Raw genomic sequence first — 21,525 nt, 5'->3', positions numbered from 1 at the left:
AAGGGATTTAAAACTGTTTTGCCAGATCATGGTCACTATGTCTCATTTACAAATAAGTCCTAGGAGGTAGAAGGAAAATGCAAGTTATAATACAATTTCATACATTATGTAGGGGACAGTCCTATTATCAGGCAAATAATTCAAGCGGGATCCAGAATAGACTGTCCTGTAAGACTTGGATTTTATTTAGAGCAAACAATTCATGCCCAATTGAATTCTCAGCTATCACAGAAATGTTTACTGTTGATACAACAGTACGTGATGCACGGCCTATTGGGACAAGTTGTGTATTCCAGGGATTGTTTAGGATGTGATTCTGTGGGGTTGTACAGTATGTCACTAGAAACATGTACTTCCTTTATGAGCTGTTGCTTTTGCTGCAACTTCCTCCAGTGACCCATAGAGGGAGCTGTTGCTTTAAAAAAAAAAAATACATTGTGTGCATTGTAACAATTATTTTATGAATTACCAGAAAAAAAGATTGATTTTTATGTTTTCACTGTCTAATTTCTTTCTCCTGTCCAATATATTAACAGATTGTTTTAAAATAAATTATAATTAAATGTATACATCCCCTTAGTTTCAATATGTGATGTTATTTTTTGGGGTATTTTTTTTTTAATTTCACTTACAGCTTTTCTCTTGTTATGCTAAAATTGTTTATTTTATCTGATTTGTAATGCTGCCTAATTTCTGTATTGTGTTTTTATACCTATTACATAAAGCATGTTTATATTAAAATGTATACATGTGCATTATTTTAACTTTGTCCCTTTTAAAATAGGACAGATTCTATTAATGGAATATGTTGATCACATTTTCCTGTAAATAGAATCCGATAAACAATAGAAGTTCTGACAACACTTTGAATGAATTCAACAGTAGTGGGAAATGCATGGGTGACGGATCAGCTACAGGATGTTCCGTTTATGTCAAAATATGCCATGTCATGTTCTCGTGCAAATTCCATGCAATAGTTTAAATACTGTTTGACTTTGAATTTGTGTTTATTTTTTAGGAAGGTGAAGCCAAGCAGTTGGTGCGAGATGCCATTGCAGCTGGAATTTTCAATGACCTGGGCTCCGGCAGTAACATTGATCTCTGTGTCATAACCAAAAACAACATTGACTATATCCGCCCACATGACGAGGCCAACAAGAAAGGCGTGAGGTGAGTCTGGTTCCCATGTGTCCTAAATGCTTTGTGGATTTCCCCCACATTGCGTGCACGATTGGCATATGCTTTTTGTTGCTTACAATCTAACAAGTTCTTATTTCATGGATAGTCCCTAATTTGTCAAACATGACGTGAATCTGATCTGCAAAAGTGATCTGAAAATAACCAGGTAACTAGGTTTGATTACAAAGATATGCACAAGCAACCACAGTAAACTAAGTACTGTATGCAGAGATCTCTTTCAGTACTGTAGCTGCACTGGGTGGGGTAGATTGAACAGTAGGCTGCACTAATATATAACATATTTTCATTCATATATCCTGGTGTAATTTTCAAATATTTAGTCCTATATCATTTTTCTAGCTGTACCATGCAAATATCTAAGAACGTTAGGTTTTTTTAAAAAAAAAATTATTATTATTAATGGGAAAGGTTACCACCAATAATGTTATACTTGTTTTTTTATTTTATAAATTAGTGAAATAGAAGCCCAACTGGAGTGAGTAAACCTTGTGTGTGCAGAGTGGTAGATGTTTTTGATGTGGGTGGTTCTTACAGACAGTCTAACATCACTAATGTATAATAAATACTGTACCTAGATTGGTGAGCTTGTCTTCCTTCTAACTTCTTATATCCTAATTATAACAGTTCTTATTAGGCATACTTCATCCACAAATTAGTAATTTGATTTTTCTCTGAACGTTTTAGGTTTTGCTTCTTTCTGAAAGAAGGATTCATGCAGCAGTCAGAGGAATCGGCTGCATGAAATCTGATCCTTTCACTGTTTGGTGTGAATGCAATGATGCCTAGTATCAGAGACCGTATCTTCCCATTAGTAAACTAAACCCTTGTCTGTTCTGGAAGATTCAAAATGCCAAATGAAATCCCAAGTGGTAAAAACAAATTCCATTCTCTCCAAGGGTTAGTTAAAATGTGCTCGACTAGTAGTAACTGAAAATCATTTCATCCCCAGACAACAGACCAGGCTTTACTACTCTGAGTCTTTGGAACGTCACAAGCTGTAATTGGGAGATGCGTATGCACAGGTCCTTCTGTAATGTTGTTCTGGTTCAATTAATGATAAGAAACAAATGCTTTATATTATAAAGCTCTTAAACCTCGAGCAACAGCAGATTGCGTATCTTGAGTATGATTTCTGTGGGCACTGTCATAGAGTTAGTAGCGGTGTTCTGAAAAATATAGCGTTACATGTGCCCACGTGTTGCTTCAACTGTGTAAATAACGGACCTGTGGTTGTGTGGGGTTTTTTTGGGTTTTTTTTTTTCTCTCCTAACATCCTGACAACTTTATACTTATAACTTTTAAAGCCTGTTTCAAATCTGTTTTTAAAATGTCTGCTCGAGTGCACTGGGGTTTAAAATTTGTCTAAATCACTGCAGGAAGTGCAAATTATTATTTATTATTTATTTATTTATTTTTATATAAAAATGCTCTGGCTTTTCTGTTCCATATTACATCATGGATCGTTATTGATGTGTTACTTGTTTGAAAATGTGGGCAACAATCCTTACACTATCACTGCACTAGAGTGGACATTTTGAAAAGAGCTTTGAAACAGACTTTAAAGTTCTAAGTGTAAAGTTGTCGATGTTAATGAAAAGAAAAATTACAGGTACGTTATTTAAACAGTTGTAGAAACATTTGGGGATGTAATGCTGTATTTTTCAGAACCACACTACTTACTCTTGGTAAGATATTGCATTCTCACTCATTAATTTAATGAACAAAACCTTTTTTGTGTGTACTAATCTTGTCCTTGTCTAACAGTGATTCTATTTGAAGTTGTATTCTGTACTTATAAAGCAAACTGCTGGTATTAACGATCTCCTTTTATATTTAATAGATCTGGCAGTTACAAGTACAAGAGAGGAACAACTGGAGTTCTGACAAAAAACATCATCCCGTTGGATCTTGAGTTAGTGGAGGAGGTTGTACAGACAATGGACACTTCTTGAAGTCTCTCTTTTATATCTTGGCTTCAGTTTGCATGGTGGTAAATCTGATTTATTGTGTATTTCTAATAACTCTGTGATGATGAACTCATGTGTTGATATTACATCTGTTTTATCATTAAACCTAGTTGTGAAGATTGCTGTGTGAATGTGTGGTTTGTTTTTATATGTTTTATAAGGTTCCAAAAGACTGTAATTTAAGGCAAGTGTGATGTTACAAAAATCATCAGTTTCTTAACACAGCACATTGCAGACCTGGTTTAATATAATTGCCTAGTTTTTAAGAAATCCACCCTGTCAGTGGAGTGTAACTGTGAATTTCTGGGTTTACTATTTTACATTCAATTTCTGCAGATAAGGTACAGAGATTCCTGTACACATTCAGACAATTTTACAATGAGTTTCTCAGTCTGCTCTTAATTCATCTCTATTTCGGTAATGGTGTTTCTCATTTAGTTTGCTCGTACTCGATATACACTTAGTAAGTTGTTGTTATTATTATTATTATTATTAGTATTATTATTAATAAATTACACATGCATGATGATGATGCTAGTACTATGTATATTTCTCTAGTCTGCATCTGCACACAGCATGTGCACTGTAGTACTGTTAAACTGTTGTCCTTTTCTCATGCTAGCTGTATTGACCATGCCACATAGATCTGGCAGCTAATGATAAAGCTTCAGCTCTGATAAGTCAGAGGTCAGCTTGAGTAGCTAATGTCAACATAATTTACCCAAATCGACTGGCAATGTGTTATTGTGTTGCTTGTCTATTTTATGAGTTTCCAATCTGACTGCAGCGGACACAACATTGTTCTACCAGTGTAGTAATGAATGGCAGAATAAAGAACATTGCAGAAAAGGTCAATTCAGAGAAATGCTGCACACATCTCACATTAGGCTGACATTTGACAGTTTACGGTAGTAATCCTATACTTCAGTCTTAAGAAGATTAATACAAAAAAGTTGACTTCCTAATTAAATGGCATTTGGCAGAGATATAACTTTAGACTGTATATTTAACATGCAGGGCCCATATGAAGACACTGAGAAGGACCAGTTGAAATGTTTGTCTTGTCATTTTTTAAAGTTTATTTTACTTTGTTCAACATACTGGCATTGAGTGTTTTATTATGAATGAGCTCTCAAGTGACACTGAACAGTAGACCACAGCATGCTAGGAGCATGTTCTTTCACCAGTAAATTGTAGCTGTCCAGTCTTTCATTTAGCCAGATTCTTCCTGGCTAAAGACACCCCTCTGCCTGTTGCAAGCTAAAGAAATTTAAACAGTACCAAGTTTTGAGGTTTGATTAATAAGCCTGAATTTTTACATCTAAGTCAAACCACGAAAAAAACGAGAATGGTTAGACTGTCGGACCACCTCTGATCATCTGTGCTGAAATAAAAATAGGAGTGTTTTCCCTTTGTGCTGCTCGTGCTGTGTTGTGTTGTCAGACGCTCTCGAGTCCTACTGAAACTAGATGGCACAGTTAGAAAAAGGCTTAACAATGTTGACACCAGCTGCTTGTACTATAATGGTGGTAATCCTCTCTAAATCAGACCATTCCTGATAGCTTGTTCCTTGGTCATTAAAGGCAAATAGAAATTCTACTTTTGAAAATACTGTTAACCTTTCTATAAGCAAAATGTGACTTAAGAACAGTCAATAAATGTATTACTCTTGACATGAGCAAATCGGGGGGGGGGGTTACAATACAAGGATATCCAGTAGATAAGCTGCTGTATCCTGGTATCTATGCAGTAGTGTCACAGCTAGAACGCAGGAAGTGATTTGGATCCCTTGTAGGATCAGCAGCAGCATCTTGTCATCTATAATGCTGTGTTTTAAATATCCACATATCCCAAATTAAAGCTAAGGACCAAAAGAGTGTCAGCACTAATGATTGAGTCTTTTAGTTATGGGTGACAGACACGGTGTGTCATAGCTGCAGTAGTGTTAGGGGAGCTGTGTGCTGTACCCAGCATTGTATGCGTCTTGTCTTTCATCCAACAGTTATCAAGTGTTTAAAACAAAAATTAAGTAAGAAGTTAAGTTAGTTAGGACACCATTCTAATCCCTCTGTCGCATGGATGTAGGTCTGTTCTAATTGCGTTCAAAATCTTTTATATGGAGTACAATTGACCATATATTACCGTTGTCCCTTTTGGTGATTTTGCAGTCAAACATTCCCCGTCGATCGCGAGTGTACAGGCAATTGTCAAAAAATTGCTTTTAAAAAGCCCCCAATTAATACAGATGCTTTTGTTGTTGTAGTAATAATAATAAAGAAACAAAAGGGATTGTGTGTGTACAGAATAAATAAAATGAAACTTTCATAAACAAATGGTAGACCATTAATTCAGTGCTTAAAACCTAAATCCTACCAGTGATTTGGATCGTCATGCTAGGGGAATTCTGCATTATTTACAAAGCATTAACAATTCTGAGACAAATCTGTTTATTTCAAACATTAAAAAGAAGCATTGTTGTTCATTGTACAAGTGTTGAAAGTCCCAAAGTACACCTTGTCAGAATCAGCCTTACATTTGATACTGAGATTTTTTTTCTATCACCTCTAAAGAAAAAATAAGAAGGCAATCACTTGAACGTGATTCCAGTAGTTTTAAATCACAGTGACGTCAATGTTAAATCCCCTGTTGAACAATTAATTTGATTAAATCTTTTTAGTAAATCTTGCATGAAATCATGAAATTACATATATATTTTTTAATATATGTTTTTATCCTACAATCCCTATGTCGCTGCCTTCAAAATGTACACTTCCCATAATAGTTCACATTTCTGATTGATTTCACAGTTAGAAAATACTTCTGCTTACGTCTTTTTAACCCCACTCAGGAAGAGAAGGGCATTGTTTTTAATTATTTCTTTGATTCATGGTGCAGTACACATTCCCAAAGGCTGAGTCACACTCAAAACCCATTCTATGTAGGTATGGCCAAAAGTGTTGCATCACCCCACAGAATTAACTTATTTTGATTAAAGTCAAATTTAAACCTGCTGAATAATGTTACGTTAACATATTGAATTACATACCGCTTTGTAGTTTTTTCCATATACTTAATGAGAAACTGACAAATTGAAAAATATGACATTTCAAAATCTAACATAAAATACTGTACTATTTTGGCTTCCAGTAGACTTGCAATATAATTTTGTAGATTATTTGATTGCATGCTGTTCATGTGGTTTTTTAAATTATTATTTGTATTTCTCAATTCGAAAATTCTAGGTAATGCAAAACTTTTGGCCTGTACAATAATATTCAAACTTAAAGCTCAAACCACGAAAATACAATGTACACGTAGAAGCTCATAAAATAGAAGAGGGCAGTTAAAATTAGAGATGCCCTCTGAAGGACTTCATACAGAACTAGAGGTTTTCTAACCACAATTAAACTATTAATCAAAATGCCTTAAAAAAAAAAAAAAAACCTAAACATGAAATTAAACAGCTAAATTAGGTAAAATACATAATTGGTATAAAATAAAGATCTTCAGTGAGGGTCACCACTGCATTACAGGGGGCGAGGTCACACTGCTGTAAAATACGAGCGCTCGCATACTTGTTAATATGTTAGTTTTCATTTTTAAAATCAGATAAGATCACACATATATATGATTTGAGCTTCACGAGTAGGGCCCATACATAATGAAAGTAATACAAATTTGACTTTTTTAAAAAAATGTTATAACTGTAATCGCCACCGCGCTGGACATTTAGTACCACTCTGCGCTTGCCCAAGCATTTCAGGGTCTTCTTAAAATAAACGGTTTCCACAAAAATGGTGCATTTTGAGTTTCACGAAGCGTTTCATCTTCTGGTAAAATTCAAGTAAGACCAAAATGTGGTTGGTTGTCTCTGAACAAGTAGACGATGGATCAGGTGCTGGTGCTCCAGACTTGCATCTGCTTGGCTGTTTGGTTGACAAAAATGATGTCAGGTCTCTGGTCCGGTTCTGGATTTATGCACATACCCACCAGCGCTCTCAGCTAAGAGAAGAAACAACACACGCTGCATTAGAACATTTACAGTGATTAGGGTTAGAAGCAGCATCCTCCAGGGGTGATTTATTATACCCTTATAACAACATTACTAAAGGCTGCAAAAAGAAAATATAGCTCAGCTATGTACATTTGAGAATGATGACATTAAGATCGGTCATGCTTTAGGTCATTAAAAGTCTGATTAGTCTGATTTCAAAAGGGGCAAAAAAATTATGAAAAAAAACACTGCAACAGAATCAATGCTCAAGGAAAACAGTTTTTAAAAGTAATGGTCACTAAATCACTTTGTTTGTATTTAAAATGTGTAATGTTTTGTTTTTAAGAATGATGTCTTGAAATTCTGATTTGAAAGTATTTACTTCTGTCATTTTTAGTTATCAATGCATTTCTGTATTTCTTTCATTCTTTATGTGTTAGGTGGAGTTGTGTGTTATCTAGCTAGATTAGACTGTCATGAGAATGTTTATGAAAGAGAAGAGGCCATGCAGTCGAGTCGATCAACGCTCGCCTGGTTCTTATAAGCCGACTGGGCTCAAAACTTTACCAAGTCGTGTCCCTTTAATTTTATATAGAACGAATGCCGTTGAAATGAAGGTTTTGTACAGTGCAAACATCCTTGATTATTCCCGAGCAATTTCATCACAGTCTGTGAGAGGGGATGAAAGTGTAAATGCAGATTCTGACTAGCCGCTTTGTGTTGAAACATACAAATTAAATGCCCTTGCAATTGCATATATATATATATATATATATATATATATATATATATATATATATATATATATATATATATATATATATATATTTAGCTCAAAGAGCCAGCTGCCCAACGTTTCGATATGTTGTACATATCTTTCTCAAGGGAGCCTGTGTTTGAATCCAAACATTGGAGGTATTTATAGGTTTTTGACAGCATGACAATTACTTGTTATTGTTTACATTCAAATCCATGATTTATTCTTACATGATGTAATGGTGTTCTATATATTGTGACATCATCTCTACTTCTATCTTTGAATCTGTATTAATTCTAATTAACACTACTTTATATAAACTTATATTTTTATTATATCATGCAATGCTGGCTCTGAGGATCAGTCTAGATTTGGCCTCCTCAGCGCATCAGTATGCACAACTTTTGAATGAATTTTGTTTATTTATTTAAATGTTATATATTTATTGAAGTTAATTAGTTCATTCTTTTCTGTTGAGTCCCGCTGGCATAATCGTGTTCAGTCTATTTATCCATTTACTTTCTTTTATTCTTCTATATGTGGTATTGTCTAATTTGAGCTGTTCTAATACAACAAACTTTACATCATTTATGTCATGTCCCTGACTGGTGAAGTGCTGTACTATTGGTTCATTCATTTTTTTATTTCTAATTAATGAAAGGTGGTTCTGAATTCTTTTATATAAAGTAGTTCCAGTCTCTCCAACATATTTGATTTCATCACATTTTTCACAGGCTATTCCATAAACAACATTGCTATTTTTACAGGAGGTATTCGTTTTTAGTGGATATGTGGTGTTCTTATGTTTAATTATATTTTTACTTTTGTCTATGTATTTACACACTTTACACCTACTAGTGCACATGTTCGTAGAACCTATTTTGTCAATTATTCTTTTATGTTTACTGTGAACTAAAATATCACCTAAATTAGCTTCTCTTTTGAATGCTACAACTGTTTTTAATACATTTCTTTGTTTTACATAGTAACTTTCTTTTGAGCATATTCTTCGTATTCTTATTCCTAGACCCTTTGGGATTGCCCTTTTAGTGTATATATATATATATATATATATATATATATATATATATATATATATATATATACACGGTACTGTGCAAAAGTCTTAGGCAGGTGTGAAAAAATGCTGTAAAGTAAGAATGCTTTCAAAAATAGACATGTTAATAGATTATACTTATCAGTTAACAAAATGCAAAGTGAGTGAACAGAAGAAAAATCTACATCAAATCAATATTTGGTGTGACCACCCTTTGCCTTCAAAACAGCATCAATTCTTCTAGGTACACTTGCACACAGGTTTTGAAGGAACTCGGCAGGTAGGTTGGCCCAAACATCTTGGAGAACTAACCACAGTTCTTCTGTGGATTTAGCAGCCTCAGTTGCTTCTCTCTCTTCATGTAATCCCAGACAGACTCGATGATGTTGAGATCAGGGCTCTGTGGGGGCCATACCATCACTTCCAGGACTCCTTGTTCTTCTTTACACTGAAGATAGTTCTTAATGTCTTTCGCTGTATGTTTGGGGTCGTTGTCATGCTGCAGAGTAAATTTGGGGCCAATCAGATGCCTCCCTGATGGTATTGCATGATGGATAAGTATCTGCCTGTACTTCTCAGCATTGAGGAGACCATTAATTCTGACCAAATCCCCAACTCCATTTGCAGAAATGCAGCCCCAAACTTGCAAGGAACCTCCACCATGCTTCACTGTTGCCTGCAGACACTCATTCGTGTACCGCTCTCCAGCCCTTCGGCGAACAAACTGCCTTCTGCTACAGCCAAATATTTCAAATTTTGACTCATCAGTCCAGAGCACCTGCTGCCATTTTTCTGCACCCCAGTTCCTGTGTTTTCGTGCATAGTTGAGTCGCTTGGCCTTGTTTCCACGTCGGAGGTATGGCTTTTTGGCCGCAAGTCTTCCATGAAGGCCACTTCTGACCAGACTTCTCCGGACAGTAGATGGGTGTACCGGGGGTCCCACTGTTTTCTGCCAATTCTGAGCTGATGGCACTGCTGGACATCTTCCGATTGCGAAGGGAAGTAAGCATGATGTGTCTTTCATCTGCTGCAGTAAGTTTCCTTGGCCGACCACTGCGTCTACGGTCCTCAACGTTGCCCGTTTCTTTGTGCTTCTTCAAAAGAGCTTGGACAGCACATCTGGAAACCCCTGTCTGCCTTGAAATTTCTGCCTGGGAGAGACCTTGCTGATGCAGTATAAATACCTTGTGTCTTGTTGCTGTGCTCAGTCTTGCCATGGTGTATGACTTTTGACAGTAAACTGTCTTCAGCAACCTCACCTTGTTAGCTGAGTTTGGCTGTTCCTCACCCAGTTTTATTCCTCCTACACAGCTGTTTCTGTTTCAGTTAATGATTGTGTTTCAACCTACATATTGAATTGATGATCATTAGCACCTGTTTGGTATAATTGTTTAATCATACACCTGACTATATGCCTACAAAATCCCTGACTTTGTGCAAGTGTACCTAGAAGAATTGATGCTGTTTTGAAGGCAAAGGGTGGTCACACCAAATATGGATTTGATTTAGATTTTTCTTCTGTTCACTCACTTTGCATTTAGTTAATTGATAAATATAATCTATTAACATGTCTATTTTTGAAAGCATTCTTACTTTACAGCATTTTTTCACACCTGCCTAAAACTTTTGCACAGTACTGTATATATATATATATATATATATATATATATATATATATATATATATATATATATATATATATATATATATAATATTTAAAAAAAAAACATAAAAACTACTTCTCTGGAAGCAGGGTTCGTACGCGGCTTGGAAAACCTTGAAAAGCCTTGCTTTTCACTTGCTAATATTCAAGGCCTTGAAAAGCCTTAAATTGGATTGTTTTTTGTGGATTGACCTGGAAAAGCCTTGAAAATTGTGGAACCGTTGTTCCACGTTGTTTTAGTTGCGACTTGCTATGAAAAGTATTCTCTATGTCTGTAATCTAGACGGAGACGTGCATGCAGTGGTAGAGTTCTTGTAGTGCACATTTCCGCAGTTCTGAACAGAATCGTGGAGATGCTGCGTGACGTCACTCAACTCCACCCGCAGAAATCTGTGCAGATTCTGCACAGCACAGCGCAGCTTTGTGAACCAAAGAGACGATGCAGAGAGCACGAGTGACCTGCTACTCGTAACGCAAATAACCACTAAAACTACTGCTGCCCCCTTGTAGTGGAGGCATCCGACATCTTATCATTATACAATGAAGCCGTGAACAGCATGTCAACGCAATCTTAAATAATTTAAACAATATACTAAATCTGTGGTGTCATGTTTAATGTTACAATAAAGTGACATGAAACTGACTCTGTATAGGTTGATAATCCAGACAAATGTAAATATAGGACGTTTAAAAATGTGTGCTGCGCTGCAAGGTTGGGAGAAGGCGTTTCTCTAAAAGCTGCAAGCTGTGGGATAAAAGAACGCAACCACTCTCTCTGTGGATTCAGTGAGAATTATTTTTTTCATGTGAATGTGCAAAACTGCTGGAAGTATGGTACTATATTTATTTATTTATGTATTTAAATTATTTCTCTTGTGTTGGATTAATAAATCAACAGCACTTAACCTGTTGTATGGTTCTAGGCACTTCCTTTTGTAAAATTATATCTTTCAGTGATTACTTTGTATTTTTTAAAAAATACTTTATAATACGATATTTTAATTATCTATATTTATACAGTTTATTATTTTAATTGATTTTTTTTTTACTGAATGCATTATTTTAATAACCCATTTAAACCTGCTTTATGCTTTTGTACTGTCCGTAAGTAACACTATAGCTAGCTGGCTAAGTTTGACTGAGTTAGCTTATCCTATATGCGTCGACATGAGTGCATACATTGGTTATTTAAAGCATGACTCTGGGTTATTTTAACACAGAAATACCGTAAATAAGAAAGCTTCAGAAAGTATTTACAATGTCTTTGGATCAGCATGAGTTTACCGTTCAGCTCTTTCATGCAGAATATAACATTACGTACCAGTATAATTGTGTTCCCTCCCAAGCTTGTATTCATTTATTACAACATTAGCTACTGTACCTTATCAGACCTTGTAGGGACCGATGTATAAATGAATTGGACACTTGACTTTCAATCACAGTGTGTGGAAGAAGACATGAAAAAGATGCACATCTTGCTTCCATAACATTTCTTTAATATTTGTCTTTTTAATAGCTGTCTCAAAATCCACCTCCATGGTCTCTGCATTTTCAAGTCTATTCCATTTTTTTGGAATTTAAACAAAGGCATTATTTTGTATCTTCTCTACATGATGCATCAGCTGCACAGAAGTGTGCGGTATTGTGATTGGAATACTCCACTCGAGTCAGTTCCTCAAGCTTACCTGTGTGGAAACGCAAGCCTCTTTACTGTGCTAAACACACACAATGGCAACGTCCGGTTGAACTTCTGTGTAAAATATACGTATGGAAGTTTATTGTTAAATACTACAACATCTCGAATGAATGTACATTTTGTACTGCAGAGTAATGTTTTTCTTTTTGGTATTTCTAAACCACCATACTTAAGACATTGCTTTCTCATCAACGGCTGGGATGCAATTGATTTTTTGGTTGAGAGGAGTCGGTAGCCTATGGTGGGAAAAAGTGGCTATCTAAACAGTAAATATTAAAATGAATAATGCAAAAAGAAATTGAAAATAGTATTGGAGTGCAAAGAAGCCAGCAAGAACATTTTGATTTAATGGTGGAGAATATTTCATATGTATTTTGTGTTCATTTATGTGCTATACATTTTTTTTTTTTTTTTTTTCGATTTGTATGGTGGGAAAATGTCTATGTGGCCTAGAAAAGGCCTTGAAATTTACACTGCATAAGTGTGCGAACCTGTGGAAGCAAATGTGAAATGTGACCTTTACAATTTGTAAGTCCTTGCTATCACTTGCCATCAGAACAAAAACTGGCAGTAAGGCATATTGTGAGGCAGACAGTGGAGTAAAACAAGCCTGATTACAAGCCCTGTCAGTCGTCCCATGAGGAGTCTCATACCACCTGGTTTCCTGCTCTCTGGGATCTGGTGAGGTAGAGCTTGACTCCCTCCTTTAACACCATGAGCAGCTCACTGCACGCCACACAGGCGCTGCCAGGGGAAACGGAGCAGCATCACTGCACGCCACGCAGGCGCTGCCAGGGGAAACGGAGCAGCGTCACTGCACGCCACACAGGCGCTGCCAGGGGAAACGGAGCAGCATCACTGCACGCCACGCAGGCGCTGCCAGGGGAAACGGAGCAGCGTCACTGCACGCCACACAGGCGCTGCCAGGGGAAACGGAGCAGCATCACTGCACGCCACACAGGCGCTGCCAGGGGAAACGGAGCAGCATCACTGCACGCCACACAGGCGCTGCCAGGGGAAACGGAGCAGCATCACTGCACGCCACACAGGCGCTTCCAGGGGACTCGGAGCAGCATCACTGCACGCCACACAGGCGCTGCCAGGGGAAACGGAGCAGCATCACTGCACGCCACACAGGCGCTGCCAGGGGACTCGGAGCAGCATCACTGCACGCCACACAGGCGCTGCCAGGGGAATCGGAGCAGCGTCACTGCACGCCACACAGGCGCTGCCAGGGGAAACGGAGCAGCATCACTGCACGCCACACAGGCGCTGCCAGGGGAAACGGAGCAGCATCACTGCACGCCACACAGGCGCTTCCAGGGGACTCGGAGCAGCATCACTGCACGCCACACAGGCGCTGCCAGGGGACTCGGAGCAGCATCACTGCACGCCACACAGGCGCTGCCAGGGGACTCGGAGCAGCATCACTGCACGCCACACAGGCGCTGCCAGGGGACTCGGAGCAGCATCACTGCACGCCACACAGGCGCTGCCAGGGGAATCGGAGCAGCATCACTGCACGCCACACAGGCGCTTCCAGGGGAATCGGAGCAGCATCACTGCACGCCACACAGGCGCTGCCAGGGGACTCGGAGCAGCATCACTGCACGCCACACAGGCGCTGCCTTGGGACTCGGAGCAGCATCACTGCACGCCACACAGGCGCTGCCAGGGGAATCGGAGCAGCATCACTGCACGTCACTGAGGCGCTGCCTTGGGACTCGGAGCAGCGTCACTGCACGCGACACATGCGCTGCCAGGGGAATCGGAGCAGCGTCACTGCACGCCACACAGGCGCTGCCAGGGGACTCGGAGCAGCATCACTGCACGCCACACAGGCGCTGCCAGGGGAATCGGAGCAGCATCACTGCACGCCACACAGGCGCTGCCAGGGGAATCGGAGCAGCATCACTGCACGTCACTGAGGCGCTGCCTTGGGACTCGGAACAGCATCACTGCACGCCACACAGGCGCTGCCAGGGGAATCGGAGCAGCATCACTGCACGCCACACAGGCGCTGCCAGGGGACTCGGAGCAGCATCACTGCACGCCACACAGGCGCTGCCAGGGGACTCGGAGCAGCATCACTGCACGCCACACAGGCGCTGCCAGGGGAATCGGAGCAGCATCACTGCACGCCACACAGGCGCTGCCAGGGGACTCGGAGCAGCATCACTGCACGCCACACAGGCGCTGCCAGGGGACTCGGAGCAGCGTCACTGCACGTCACTGAGGCGCTGCCTTGGGACTCGGAGCAGTGTCACTGCACACCACACAGGCGCTGCCAGGGGACTCGGAGCAGCGTCACTGCACGTCACTGAGGCGCTGCCTTGGGACTCGGAGCAGCGTCACTGCACACCACACAGGCGCTGCCAGGGGACTCGGAGCAGCATCACTGCACGCCACACAGGCGCTGCCAGGGGACTCGGAGCAGCGTCACTGCATGTCACTGAGGCGCTGCCTTGGGACTCGGAGCAGCGTCACTGCACGCGACACATGCGCTGCCAGGGGAATCGGAGCAGCGTCACTGCACGCCACACAGGCGCTGCCAGGGGAATCGGAGCAGCGTCACTGCACGAGACACAGGCGCTGCCAGGGGACTCAGAGCAGCGTCACTGCACATCACTGAGGCGCTGCCTTGGGACTTGGAGCAACGTCACTGCACGCCACACAGGCGCTGCTAGGGGACTCAGAGCAGCGTCACTGCACGCCACACAGGTTCTCGACGATCAAGAAAGGGTTACCATTTCAGGTTTTTCAGTTATTATTTGCATACTCCTAACTACTGCTCATCAAAGCCTACCAGTCTGATCTATTTTTTCTTAAATAAATTTAGTCATTGCCAATGATTTTTACCCAATTTTTCTCCCCAATTTAGAATTGCCAATTGTGTTATTATTAATCCCCAGGGGTCGCTGATGCGCGGTGAACCGTGGATTGCCCTGCCGACCTAAGCCCTCCCGACCCGGGCGGCGCTCGGCCAATTGTGCGCCACCCCCTGGGAACTCCTGGTCACGGCCTGCAATGACATAGCCTGGATTCGAACCTACGATCTCCAGGCTATAGGACGCATCCTGCACTGCAGAGTCTGATTGACAATACTGAGACATTGTTGACAACCTACACATATATAAACACAAAATGAAACCTACACATGAAACCTTTGTAGGTTTCATTTTGTGTTTATATAATTTGATTCAGAGGGTCCTTTAAGACCCAACTTGACAAAATTCAAGATCAATCAGTTACAAGGAACTGAATAAGCTTAGATGGGCTGAATGGCCTCCTCTCGTTCAATAATTCAGATGTGTCTGTTCAGAAAGAAAAGAGTTTCAATTTAAGATAATTGTGTATCATGTTTATAAAGGGTTCAATCATTTTCATATACAGTATTTGAAGACAGGTGACTATCGATTCAGGCAGACCTACATATTTAGTTAGTAAGTGCTTTGAGTGAGGATGAATGTGCAAAAGTTGTCCAACCCCCATCAACAGGAAGCCGGAAGGAGTAACAGATGTATGGATACTGTACATGTATAGTTTTCCACATGGCTCTTACCTTGTCGGAGTAGTGGTCTGTTGGAAGTGGAGGATAATCGCATTGTTCAATCTTGTGGCACAGGGAAAACAGGGTCATTTTATCCCCATAGAATGGACTCTGCAGGGCCGCCATCTATATGGGGAAAAGATGGATGTTTGACTCCCTAGCTGCTTTGAAGTGCACTTCGCCCAGCGTCTGAGCTCATTAATTTAATTAACCCAATCGGGCAAACAAACATATATAAAATAAATGTATGACAGACAGACAGACAGACCTCCACATATCCCCATATTGCTGTACTAATGACATATATATTTACATCACAATAGGACAGGCAGTTCTCTAGATCTGTGCCTCCCCAGCAGAGGATAGCTACATTCTTATGTGAGGGGGGAGGGGGTAGTGAAAACCCTAAAGGGGAAACGGTTGTAGTTTAAGCAATCCTAGCTTTGAGTCACGGAACCCGTGCATTGATCATGAGCAATTCAAATATTACAAAATAGAGAACAAAGAAAAACAAACCATCTTCATGCAGTGGTGTTTAACTCTTAATGCATTACTTCAACTGGAATCCATTTCAAGCTTAATCTCGTGATAATATCACAGCGTACAGATATATCTGCTTGAGGCAGCCACAAAGGAAACCTTCCCAGGGTGGCACTTTAATATGATAGCTGATATCCTGGTCAGGATGTCCGAATCTGGGAATGTAAGGGGCTGCCTGGCCCTTCTGTTATTCTCAATGTACTGTATATCACACTTACATGGGTGCAGAAACCTAGATAACTGGTTATCCAGTTATGAGAAAAGCACATGATTTGTAAAAGGTATTATTAAGAATGCTAGTCCATCTGTCCATACGCCGGCACACTTACATTTATACATAAGTATACAATGGATGTACGGCATGGTGATCTACACTCTCATCCAGCAGATGATTCTAACAATGAGCTTATCCTACCCTCCTATGAAAACACAGTGTGATCCTAAACAGCCATTTAACATGAGAGTTATGTTTTGATCTATGCTGATACACAATGTCAAGGCAATTTCCAATACTGCTTGGTAAATACAGGTTCAACATACATACACAATGTACAAACACATAGTGTACATACCACTACTGCATGAAATCAGACAGCTACAACTAATGGAATCGTGTTTTACATGCTGTGTACTAATACACACATATATATATATATATATATATATATATATATATATATATATATATATATGGATAGATATTTTACACAATACACCGTCACTATAATGGCCTTCATTTTAACAAACTTGGCCCCTGGACCCCAAATAAATACATAAAAAAACTAAAAAGAAAGATCATTTAAAGACACACTGTCAACATCCCGGTCTGTCACTTCCTCGTGAAGTCAGTTCTTTTGTCTTAATAAAAAGCGTGCGCTGTGTAACTATGCCTCTGAAACAAAAATGATTTTATGTTGCAACAAAGCTGGAAACTTTGAAAAAAGCAGTAACGCAGGCATATCTCTGTCGTGAATGCAGGTTGTCAAAAAGCACTCTGTTTTTTGGCTTGTTCAGCAACCATGCGGCAAAGGGCAGCAGTGTGGAGTTGTGGTTAAGGCTCTGGACTCAGTGTGGAGTTGTGGTTAAGGCTCTGGACTCTTGACCGGAGGGTTGTGGGTTCAATCCCCGGGGGGGGGGACGCTGCTGCTGTACCCTTGAGCAAGGTACTTTACCGAGATTGCTCCAGTAAAAACACAACTGTTTAAATGGGTAATTATATGTACAAAATAATGTAATTGTATGTAAAAATAATGTGATATCTTGTAACAATTGTAAGTTGCCCTGGATAAGGGCATCTGCTAATAAATAAATAATAATAATTAAAGAAACAACAACAACAAAGCTTGAGGATCCGATTAACTTTTCATGTCGGGTTGATTTGGAATAAAAGCTCAGTTTGGGATTCTTGCATGTTGGATTAAGATTTGGTGCACTTTGAAACGATTCATGCCAGATTGATTTTAAATAGAAGTTTAGCTTCAATTCTGGATTTTTGCTTTTTGTACTGCGTTTTAATTCTTTAACGAATTGGGTAAAGCAAAGGCAAATTCTACTTGTATTCACAATCTCATCTCATTAACTTACTCCAACAGTTTATCCTTCCTGTTGATTGTCCTTTCGCTATAACAAATCCCTCGATATAACGAACAAAAGGCTTGGACCCCAACAGGTTCATTATAGCAAGGGTGTACTGTATATATATATATATATATGCAAATCTAAAATGCCCGCTATAACTATATAAAAACAAAACAAATCCTAGATGCTTTGCAAGGCCCCGGAAACAAATATTGTATTCAATACAGGCAGATGACAGTTCATGACACACTCCGTCCTAAACAATAATACAAATAATAAAAACATAAAAAAAAAACACCAACAAATGATTTTTGGTTGGTTAATGGAAGAGAGTACAGTATTAATAAAAAAGCAAGCTTGCTGTGTATTCTTCTGACAATGTCAAAAGAACCCTGAGGCTCTATATCTCTTCTTATTGTCTCGAAAAACAACGGCAACCAAAATGCTTCATTCCCATACGAAGGAACCAACAGTGCTAATGGGGATTGTCTTGAAAAGGCGATGTGTGCTGTGCTAGCGAGAAGCATATCAGCTCAGCACGCAGCCCACACAGTGCCCCAGCTGCTTATTAATCCAGAATGGGATTCAAGTGCTTCTTGTCACTCTCACTTAATATCACATCCACCACCAAATAATGGAAGAATAGCATTCTAATGAATCACCATTGGATAATTGTTGATATTATTATTATTTTTTTCTTTCCTGCAGTGGTTTTTCAGAACTGCTCCTCTCACAGTTATAATGACTGCCTTTTCCATCCTTATTCCCTGGAATTGTGGTTGTGAAGTGTGTGTGTGTGTGTGTGTGTGTGTATATGTGTGATTGTGCAGCTCATGTCCCTCTGTGTGTGTGTGTGTGTGTGTATATGTGTGATTGTGCAGCTGATGTCCCTCTGTGTGTGTGTGTGTATATGTGTGATTGTGCAGCTGATGTCCCTCTGTGTGTGTGTGTGTGTGTGTATGTGTGATTGTGCAGCTGATGTCCCTCTGTGTGTGTATATGTGTGATTGTGCAGCTGATGTCCCTCTGTGAGTGTGTCTGTGTGATTATGAAGCTGATGCCTCTCTATGTGTGTTTTTGTGAAGCTGATATCCCTCTATGAGTGTGTGTGTGTGTGTTTGTGAAGCTCATGTGACTCTATGTGTGTATGTGTGTTTGTGAAGCTTATGTCCCTCTATATATGTGTGTGTGTGTGTGTGTGAAGCTGATGTCTCTCTATGTGTGTGATTGTGAAGCTGATGTCCCTCTATGTGTGTGTGTGTGTGTTTGTGAAGCTGATGTCCCTCTATGTATGTGTGTGTTTTTAATGTGGGCATGTTTTGACCTTTCACCCCTGGATGTGGCTCTTGTTCATTAGCATGTGCTGCGAGTGGCAGCCGCGGGGTGTTTCTGTCCTGCTGCTGACAGCCGCTGCCACCTCACCAACGACTTCACAGAAGAGAAGAAACAAAGAAATCTAAAATCAATTACTGGATACAATCCCCTTTCAAAAGATTCAAAGCCATACCTCATTTGTATAGAGTATAGACATTGTTGCAAACTCCACAGCTGAATCCATAACTATATGTTATCTATACGGTAAAGTAACAGGTGGAGTCTGGCTGTGAACGGGCTGTCCTATCTGGCCCCAAGCAAATGTCATGAGCACTCTACAAATAGAGCGGATCCCTGTGGGACAATATGGTCTAGAGCATATATCCCATCACTTAACCTCACCAGAAAGGGAGCATAACAATATACAAGAAGCACCTAACTAAAGAGAGCGGAACAATATACAAGAAGCACCTTACTAAAGGGAGAACAATATACAAGAAGCACCTTACTAAAGAGAGTAGAACAATATACAAGAAGCACCTTACTAAAGACAGAACAATATACAAGAAGCACCTTACTAAAGACAGAACAATATACAAGAAGCACCTTACTAAAGAGAGAACAATATACAAGAAGCACCTTACTAAAGAGAGAACAATATACAAGAAGCACCTTACTAAAGAGAGAACAATATACAAGAAGCACCTTACTAAAGAGAGTAGAACAATATACAAGAAGCACCTTACTAAAGAGAGAACAATATACAAGAAGCACCTTACTAAAGGGAGAACAATATACAAGAAGCACCTTACTAAAGAGAGTAGAACAATATACAAGAAGCACCTTACTAAAGAGAGAACAATATACAAGAAGCACCTTACTAAAGAGAGAACAATATACAAGAAGCACCTTACTAAAGAGAGTAGAACAATATACAAGAAGCACCTTACTAAAGAGAGTAGAACAATATACAAGAAGCACCTTTCTAAAGAGAGCTGAACAATATACAAGAAGCACCTTACTAAAGAGAGAACAATATACAAGAAGCACCTTACTAAAGAGAGTACAATATACAAGAAGCACCTTACTAAAGAGAGTAGAACAATATACAAGAAACACCTTACTAAAGACAGAACAATATACAAGAAGCACCTTACTAAAGACAGAACAATATACAAGAAGCACCTTACTAAAGGGAGAACAATATACAAGAAGCACCTTATTAAAGAGAGAACAATATACAAGAAGCACCTTACTAAAGAGAGAACAATATACAAGAAGCACCTTACTAAAGGGAGAACAATATACAAGAAGCACCTTATTAAAGAGAGAACAATATACAAGAAGCACCTTACTAAAGAGAGAACAATATACAAGAAGCACCTTACTAAAGAGAGCCGAACAATATACAAGAAGAACCTTACTAAAGAGAGAACAATATACAAGAAGCACCTTACTAAAGAGAGTACAATATACAAGAAGCACCTTACTAAAGAGAGAACAATATACAAGCACCTTACTAAAGGGAGAACAATATACAAGAAGCACCTTACTAAAGAGAGTACAATATACAAGAAGCACCTTACTAAAGAGAGTAGAACAATATACAAGAAGCACCTTACTAAAGACAGAACAATATACAAGAAGCACCTTACTAAAGACAGAACAATATACAAGAAGCACCTTACTAAAGAGAGAACAATATACAAGCACCTTACTAAAGGGAGAACAATATACAAGAAGCACCTTATTAAAGGGAGAACAATATACAAGAAGCACCTTACTAAAGGGAGAACAATATACAAGAAGCACCTTATTAAAGGGAGAACAATATACAAGAAGCACCTTACTAAAGGGAGAACAATATACAAGAAGCACCTTACTAAAGAGATCAGAACAATATACAGGAAGCACCTTACTAAAGGGAGAACAATATACAAGAAGCACCTTACTAAAGAGAGCAGAACAATATACAAGAAGCACCTTACTAAAGGGAGAACAATATACAAGAAGCGCCTTACTAAAGAGAGTAGAACAATATACAAGAAGCACCTAACTAAAGAGAGTAGAACAATATACAAGAAGCACCTTACTAAAGAGAGAACAATATACAAGAAGCACCTTACTAAAGAGAGTAGAACAATATACAAGAAGCACCTTACTAAAGGGAGAACAATATACAAGAAGCACCTTACTAAAGAGAGTAGAAC

General features: G+C 39.4%; 2 protein-coding genes across 5 annotated transcripts in view; one reads left to right on the top strand and one right to left on the bottom strand.

Moving 5' to 3' along the window:
* LOC117396654 (proteasome subunit beta type-7) overlaps positions 1-3,286 on the top strand; it is a 55,160-nt gene extending 51,874 nt beyond the window's left edge. Inside the window, exons 7-9 of one of the 2 annotated variants that reach the window (XM_033994770.2) lie at positions 1,019-1,170; positions 1,655-1,675; positions 3,041-3,286. In XM_033994770.2, coding sequence (XP_033850661.1) covers positions 1,019-1,170; positions 1,655-1,675; positions 3,041-3,152 — 285 coding nt within the window. In that variant the 3' untranslated portion in view covers positions 3,153-3,286. The remainder of the gene's footprint in view (positions 1-1,018; positions 1,171-1,654; positions 1,676-3,040) is intronic. The other variant, XM_033994771.2, reaches the window with a different exon arrangement.
* A 2,311-nt stretch (positions 3,287-5,597) lies between these two features.
* The window catches only part of LOC117396730 (serine/threonine-protein kinase Nek6-like), a 173,430-nt gene continuing 157,502 nt past the window's right edge, over positions 5,598-21,525 (bottom strand). For all 3 annotated transcript variants that reach the window (XM_033994876.3, XM_033994877.3, XM_059005701.1), the window contains exons 9-10: positions 15,897-16,010; positions 5,598-7,169 (exon numbers count right to left, since the gene is read on the bottom strand). In XM_033994876.3, coding sequence (XP_033850767.3) covers positions 7,059-7,169; positions 15,897-16,010 — 225 coding nt within the window. In that variant the 3' untranslated portion in view covers positions 5,598-7,058. The remainder of the gene's footprint in view (positions 7,170-15,896; positions 16,011-21,525) is intronic.

The sequence above is a fragment of the Acipenser ruthenus genome, chromosome 31, assembly GCF_902713425.1.
Source record: "Acipenser ruthenus chromosome 31, fAciRut3.2 maternal haplotype, whole genome shotgun sequence".
Lineage (NCBI taxonomy): Eukaryota > Metazoa > Chordata > Actinopteri > Acipenseriformes > Acipenseridae > Acipenser > Acipenser ruthenus.
This window is presented reverse-complemented; position numbering and strand designations above follow the sequence as displayed.